This window comes from Aquila chrysaetos, chromosome 1, assembly GCF_900496995.4.
Source record: "Aquila chrysaetos chrysaetos chromosome 1, bAquChr1.4, whole genome shotgun sequence".
Taxonomy (NCBI): Eukaryota; Metazoa; Chordata; class Aves; order Accipitriformes; family Accipitridae; genus Aquila; species Aquila chrysaetos.
This window is the reverse complement of record NC_044004.1, coordinates 7106281-7114344: the sequence shown is the minus strand read 5'-3', so window position 1 is coordinate 7114344 and position 8064 is coordinate 7106281. Positions and strand designations below refer to the sequence as shown.

Genomic DNA, 8064 nt, shown 5'->3' with positions numbered 1-8064 from the left:
TCCTCGCTACTGGAAATGATCCCATAAGTGGGTCTTCCCTGCTAGAAAATGACCACATATCCTCTCACATTCAGGCTAACCTTTCAGACACAGTGATCTCAGTTTACAGGACAAGGAACACTTGAGTGGTAAATGAGTTAATCATCAGACATATAGATTGGTCTATATTAGTACAAAGGGTAAAAATAAAAACCTCAATCATTGTTTGATTTACACTATAACTTGAGAGAATTTATTAGGCAGTATCTAAGGAAAATACATTCTTATGTAAAAAAATCTTGTTCAGAAAATGTTAATTTTGTTATTTTTTTTCCTGCGGTATCATATTCATTAGCGTTTCAGATTCTTCTTTGTTCAAGTTCTTTTGACTTTCTTCATATTTCTTTCAGCCCTTTTATGGAGTCCCTGTGGGTTTTGCGTACGTGTATATGTATGTACAGTGATTTAGGTTGGAAATTACAAGATTTCTTAATAAAAGAGGAGTGAAGGTCTGGAATAATCACCCAGAATAAATGGGAAATATAAGTTAACAAATTCATTTAGGCTGAAAACTGAGCAGTTTATGGAAAGAGAGAGCCAATGTGGTTGCTTACAGTAATCTAGGGAACTGATCTCAAGTACCTGAGAGGTCCTTTCCAGTTTCATGTTCTTCTATGTGTGTAAAATAAAATTTTAATCTAGATGCTGGGAAAGAAGAAAGACTTTACAAGATATCTTTTTCATGTTATCTCATTCTGCAGAACATGCTGTAGTTATTCATAAATGTGTAACCACCAGCTGCCTTTTCTCACAGGTTTTTTTCTCTCTCAAAAATACACTGATAAGAAGCAAACAAGGAATGACCACAGGACTACATACATTTGTAAACAGTTATCTTCAAAAGCAGTACAACTGGGATACATAAAAAACATGAAAAGCCAATTAACAGGATTTCTTATGAACTTTTGCATTTCTTTTTCACTTGCTTTGTATTTTCATAGTGGAGAAAGAGAAGAGAAATGCATAATCGAAGACGTTCCCAGTGACACGTTGGTAATTGGTAGGTACCTGTCAATGCTACATGATGTCTAACCTATGCAATAATAAAGATAGCTTGTTATGTAGCAGGAAAATCTGTGATTGATGAATATGCTAAAACCATGGTGATAAGAAAGAGGGCACACTGACAATAACTCCCTGCAGCAGGGGTTAGTCATAATGTCCTCACACATTGTGTGTATCCATCACACAAAGAAATGCAGGTTTCCGGAGTGCTTAACTGACTCTACGAAGTAAAAGAATGTCTTCTAATTCTACAGTAGTGATGAATTGCGGCTTCAGTGTGTGCTTCTGTAAATTCTGACTGATTTACTCATTCATACTAGAATTTCTGTAACATGGTTTTCCCCATATAAATGGGAGAGATACTTTTTTGATTAATGCTGGTCTGGAAAGAAGCAATTCAAGATGTACTAAAGTTCCATTTTACCTGGGATATCAAAAGCACATTAAATTCATCTACAAGACTGTAAATGCAAGATTGAAAGGGGATAGTAAAAATAATATATAATCATCTTTTTTATAAATAATGTGATAAATATGAAAGACAATCCTAAAAATGTAATTTGAATACAGCACACTTATGCTTTTGGAGGTCTCAGCATGCCTTCTGTATGCTAATCTTGCCAGAGCATTAGAAGTAATCAGAAAGTATTACTTGTTAATCAACCATTTTTGTAGTATTCTAGAACATTTTCTAGTGTGGTAAAAATTTATTGGATTTCACACCATTATAAAATGCCCCCTGAGCAATTTTAATCATAAGCACATGAAATACATACATTGTTTTATTGTTAATCATTTATCTTTATATTTTTGCTGAAAAAGCAATAAAGACGTTTAATATTAAGCTACATGTTATTTAACAGATTTTTATCTATGTTTTTATTCAGGGAATTACAAAGTACAACGCTGGGATATACATAAGCAAGACTTTCTGGAGTCTGCTCCTGGTTTGGGAATGTTTGTGACTGTCACAACTCCTGCTGCTGAGGTAAATATGCTTTACAAATGTTTCTGTAGGATTTATGAGGTGACTTTTGGCACTGGCATGCAGCAATATCTAAAAATAACAGGCACTTTTGGGGAAAAAGTAAATGTACAGTCTTAATCTAAAAGTAAATCTACATCTTCATTATTTTGATGCTGAAAGGTATAAGCGCCTTGTGATTTCTATCAAAGTAAATAGAAATGGCAATGTTTGATAATGATGTGTGTGGACAATTTTTGCATTACTACCAGATTTGGGAAACTGTGTCACTAAGAATAGTAAGTGACAACTGAGAAAACAGGTTAAATTCTAAAAAAATGAAAATTCACTAATGAAGTAAAATGGTACAGAGGTACTTGAGCAGCAGAAAGGAAGGCTGATGATAAACTAAACTGCAAAAGTCAAGATTACCTTGAAGGTACATATAGCCGTCATGCATACCAACTGCCTGCGTTGTCATGACGTCCTGAGCTTTTTCAGCAATGGACAATTTATTTCTGTGCCTAAAGTTTTCAAACTTTAAATGCCTTAAAGAGCATTGGTTTTTGTACACTGCAGAAATCTATAACATTTCAATGTTCACTGTGAGCTAAAATTGTTTATTTTCCTCTAAATCGATTCTGAAATTCAGATAAATTTAATGATGTCAGGAGGTTAATTGATTACTTTTTACATCCAATTCACAGTACTGTTTTTTGATTGTTTTACTGATGTTTATAATGTACATACCCAACATATATAATATCTAAATTACAGGTACTATTGTCAAAACTGTATGGGCCACAAGGAACATTTTCTTTTACATCCTATCTATCTGGGGAGCATGTTATCTGTTTACAGTCTAACTCCACAAGATTTGTGGCATTTGCAGGAAGTAAACTGGTAGGTGTATTAAATATTCTTTGCGGTAATAGTATCAATTGTTTACAAACTGCAGAGATTACAAACTAGATTAGAAGTTGGTCTAATTTCCAGCAGATAATTCAACATTTCCTAGTAATTAAAGAAGACAAACCTAGAATTATGAAGATGAAGTGATAAAAAGACTCTGTTCTGATATTTAAGTCAATTATTAAAGAGGTAAGACTAATAACTGTAGAGTGATTTAATGTTTGTACAGTGCTTTTTATGTGAAAAATTCAGATCAATAAGAACAATGATTTGGTTCAGAAAGATAGACGTGTAAGACTGACTAACACAAACACTCGTCATAAAGATATTCCATGTCTTCATCAACTTAGACTGAATTCCTAAAGAAAATTTAACATAGTAATTTTTGAAAGATATTAAAATTAAGTACAGATTAGCATACTTCATATTCTCTACTACCAATAAAGTTGGTCTTAATGCAGATTATGAAAATAAAAAGAAGCCATCAGAGGTGATATCATGGCTCTAATTTATTTCAGCAAACAATTTCATAAACACTGTTTTGAAAATTTAATCTACATGCCTCTTCTCAGATAGTTGAACAGGTGAGAATTACTCTCTAGGGGTTTTTTTTTTCCCCTGTTGACTGCAAAAGCATTAGGTAACCAGCTAGATATAAACATCTCGTAAATGTCTTATGTGAGGTAGGTAGGCTAAATTTAATCCTAGACGTAAGCTTTGGGAACATGTAGATGACACAGAACTGAGAAGAGTTAACAGTACTGAAGTGGGACTATTACACTGGAATAAGTAGGTGTTCTTATGGACTGATTTATGGAAATGAGTGGAAATTTAATCATACACATTATAAGAGCACTTAGGTTCTAATAATAAAAATTGTGGAGTTCATCAGCTAAGGGGGATAAAACATTGGTTGGTCATAGTTAACTACACACCATGAATATGATTCTGAGGATACACCAGGAGATTTTTATCTGGTTTAGACGGAGCTGTATTAATATCATTTTACATGATGCATGCACCATGTACAGTTCTGGTCATCCTGTTTAAAAGAAGTGAACAGGTGCAGGGAAGGAGAACATTAACAGCACAAATACTAAAAAAGGTGGTTTGTTTAGCTTAAGAACACAGAAGTAAAAAAGGAAAATATTGCTTTTTATAACTATATCTGCAAGAATGAAGATAACAAAAGGAAAAACAATCTTTAGCTAAGTTAAATCTTTAAGTGGTTTTCTGGGAGAACCAGATGCAGTGGTGGTTATCTGAACTGCTTCAAACCAAAGTTAAATAAATTAATGGATGAAGGCTACCATAAGACTGTGAGATGGATTTCTGGATATTCGGTTAGCTAACTCTAAGAGAGCTGAAAGAAGATGTGCTCCTCATTTTGCGTTGATGTCTGAGTAGATCAAACTTCTATTGTGATAATACCAAGCTGTAGGATTTCCGCAGATTATCTGTTTAGCTAAAAATTTTTATTTTGTCTTAGGTACAAATTGGCTTCTAGGAGAAATTTCTTCTATTAATTTTAGTAAAATTTTTAATTCATGCCAAAATAAGTTGCGTAATATTGCAAGTTCCATTCTTCTCTTTTCTTTCTACGTGTCTATTGCTTGGCAGGTTTGGGGAATTTTTGCTATAGATTGTACGATAGCTTATAGGATATTGGGAGGTATTTCATACTGGATAAACCATGTGTGGAGAAAGAAAAAAGAAACCTTATGGATGGTTCTGCTTTAATACCTATGACAAACTGCAAATAATGATTTAGCTGGTCTCCTTCCAGTCTTATATTCCTAACTGTTAGTGGAGGAAACCTAGAAGTCCATCTATAAAAAGCTTCTTGCAGTCCTTCTGAAGAATTTCTGCAATAACAGGATGGAAAGTGAAATACAATGAGCAGTCCTAATGGTGCTCATTTTTTTAACTATTTTCGACAAAGAACAGAAAACATTTTCATGGTAGTTGAATCAATACAAGCATAAAATAATGCCTTAACATTAGTTAAGATTGTAAATTTGTATAATAATTTAAAAATAAAATTAAGAAACACTTTAAATATCCCACCTGATTCTTATTTTAGGAAGGATTTCTATAAGCAACTAAAACCATTTTCCTGTAACGAGCTGAAAGGGAAATTACCCATTGTTTCTTTGTTTCTTAGGAATTTTGAAAACACAGAAGACACAGTAATGAGAATATTTTTTCTGTTTGCAGCGTATCCATTTGGACATTAGAGTTGGAGAACATTTTTTGGATGAATCTGTTGTTCAAGCCAAAGACAAAGTGAATGAAGTTAACTTTAGACTAGAACATCTAATTGAGCAAATTCATCATATATCCAAAGAACAAAACTATGAAAGAGTATGTATGTTCCCTGATGGAAATGTTAAAAATATTGTACATAGGCTTATTGATTTATAAAGTATTATGAGGTTTATTATTTAATTGCAGTGTTATTTTTAACTAACTCATAAAAATCTATTGGTATTTAACCAAAATAGCCTACATTACCTTGCAAAATATTTTTAAGCTGTAACATAAAAACTAATTAATCACTGCGAACTCATAGCAACAGGTGTTATTTTAAAGCAGGAATTTCCAAATATAATTTTCTTGGTCAGAGTCAGTAACAGCAGCTGAGCAGGTGGCAGGTACTATTGCTGGTGATGTTGCCAGCTGTTGTTTCCATGCTGGTCTGTGTGCATAAACTTTATTGGAGTGGGTAAGGAAATGACTGTATATTTATATATCTTCATGCAGTTAGAAATAAAGCCCTCCTTCAAGCAAGTGTTCACCCGTTGTCTTCACATTTCTATACATACACAGGCAGTCAGATTGTGTTTGAAATATATCAACTAATTACCTAAAGAAAAAAATTTGACTGCAGAAAGGTTCTTGACTGCAATATGGAAGTGACTGTAAACCTAAAAAGGCTTAAGCCTGTACTAATGGAACATATTTAGCACAGTATATCTTTTGTCAACAAGGGAAGCCTTTCTGCTTCAGGAGACAGTGTGTCTGCTTCTCAGGTTTGATTTGTAAAGGTATCCACCTTATGGATAAGAACAAACTGTCATTTTTATCAACATGAAAAAAGTGTTTGTTCATTACGGTGCAGAAATGGGATACCTGCCTAGTTTCCTGGGTAGCAGCATGAAACATACAGATGCCAAAAGGTAATAATTATGCTTTTCCTTTTTTCTTTAGGAGCGTGAAGAAAAATTTCGGAAGACAAGTGAAGAAACCAACAGCAATATTTTGTGGTGGGCTATTGTACAAACACTAATCCTCATCTCCATTGGAATCTGGCAAATCAAATCTCTCAGAGATTTCTTCATATCTAAGAAGCTTGTTTAAGTCTTATAAAGTAAATGCACATATTCAAAAATTGCACACCATGTAATACCTAACATCCAAAGGAACCCTGCATCTATGAGAAAATTGGTTGTATATGATTCTCAATCTTCTTTCATCTTCTATTCTGATTCTTACTCTAACTCTGGTTTCCCCATCTATATCACAACCTCTGGCATCCCCTTACATTTTACTCCTTGAATGCCATCTTTTATCAGTTTTTTTCTCTCTACAGATATAAAGCTAAATCTCGAAGAAGGACTCAGTGACTAAGGCACTATTTAAGTTCAACTCTGGATTGTTAATAAAATAGAAATCTAAAAATGTTTCCTAATATTTTAAATTTCTCTACTTGCTTAGTAATCTTATTTGGTACTACCATGAACAGTTCAGCATTTCAGACTGACTAGGATTCAGATAGTAGGCAGAGAAACAACTATATCCCCTGCGGTGCTTAATTTGGTGAGAGTGTCTTGAACTCAACCTATGTATGTGTAACACCTAGCTTTCTCTCAAATACAATTGTGACTGTTTTTTTTTTTTAAATATTCAAAGTTTTAAGTGATGTTGGAGCCCACCCTTAAGATTATGATGAGTGGTTGTAGCAATTACCATGGAAAAGAGAGACCCAGACAAACAATTTGGAATTACTATTTACTTCCAGATAAGCCGTATACATTAGGCTATAGAATTGAGATCAGACGTCTCCCACAGTTGTTTATGTAAATTATAGTCTTTATGAAGTATGCTAAAGTAAACCAAATTACAGGTTTCTTGGTAAACACTGAATTTGTGCCTATGTATTTTATTTTAAGTTATTCCTACACTAAATTCTTCAGTCTGTTTTTGTGTTGGAGAATTATTTTTGTTTTCATTATTCAGTAACTGTAACATGACTGTCTAAGGAACTTACCAGTTTTTGACTTAATTGTGTATTTCCATTTTAGTTATTGCAGCTTGGTTGACTATAGCTTTATGCCTTAATTTAGCTAGCTTATGTACAACTGGTAGAGTAGATACAGTATTGTGCAACTACAAGTAAAAAGCTGTGGTTAAAAATTCAGATAATCAGCTTGACAAACTGCAGTAGTGTAAGAAGGAGTTGGAGGTGGTTATAACATGACCCATCTCAGCGCTTGTTAACATGTAAAAACATGAAACTTGAAAAAGTTTCTAGAGAGCGCTATGGTAGCAGAATATTGTGGTTTGGCTTCCTACTTGTCTTTCCAGACCCTTCAGTAGTCTAAAAGGTCATGAAAGCTGAAATCTGTAGCCCAATTATTGTTTTAAAGGCACTGCTTGCTTTCTTTTTTCTATCTTCTCACTCTGTGTTTTCACTAGCAAGGAAATGACATTGCCCTTTAAGTTCACTTATGTTTACAGTATGGGAATGAAAATACAGCTGTAAGTATGTGAGAATCCATACAGTTGATACAAAGTAGAGACAAAAAGCAATGCTCTATGGACTAAATCAATCAAAATCTCATCAAGCTACTCACTGAGGTGTGTCCTATATTTAAAAATTCCGAGACTTTAGAGTTGTCACTTGAAATGCCCAGTAAGTAATTGTTATTAAATTCATTTTTACAGAGCACTCACTTACAACGTGTCTTGTAATAACATCTTTGGTGGTGGGAAAGAAGGAAAGATGTGTCATAACCGTATGGTATATGAAGTCCAAGAAGAAAGTTTAATAAAAGGTTGCTATGAGGTTGTGGTTCAGACCTTAGCTGATATTTAGTGTAAGGCTCCTAACTACATCCCAACGACAAACTTACAATACACTT

General features: G+C 33.7%; 1 protein-coding gene across 1 annotated transcript; it reads left to right on the top strand.

The window, feature by feature from the left end:
* Positions 1 to 886: 886 nt before the first annotated feature.
* Positions 887 to 6461, top strand: LOC115343620 (transmembrane emp24 domain-containing protein 11-like). The gene is made up of 5 exons (XM_030019828.2): positions 887 to 1039; positions 1932 to 2032; positions 2786 to 2911; positions 5138 to 5284; positions 6131 to 6461. The coding sequence occupies exons 1-5, from the start codon at positions 910 to 912 to the stop codon at positions 6278 to 6280; spliced, it is 654 nt and encodes a 217-aa protein (XP_029875688.1). The 5' UTR covers positions 887 to 909; the 3' UTR covers positions 6281 to 6461.
* Positions 6462 to 8064: the final 1603 nt, after the last annotated feature.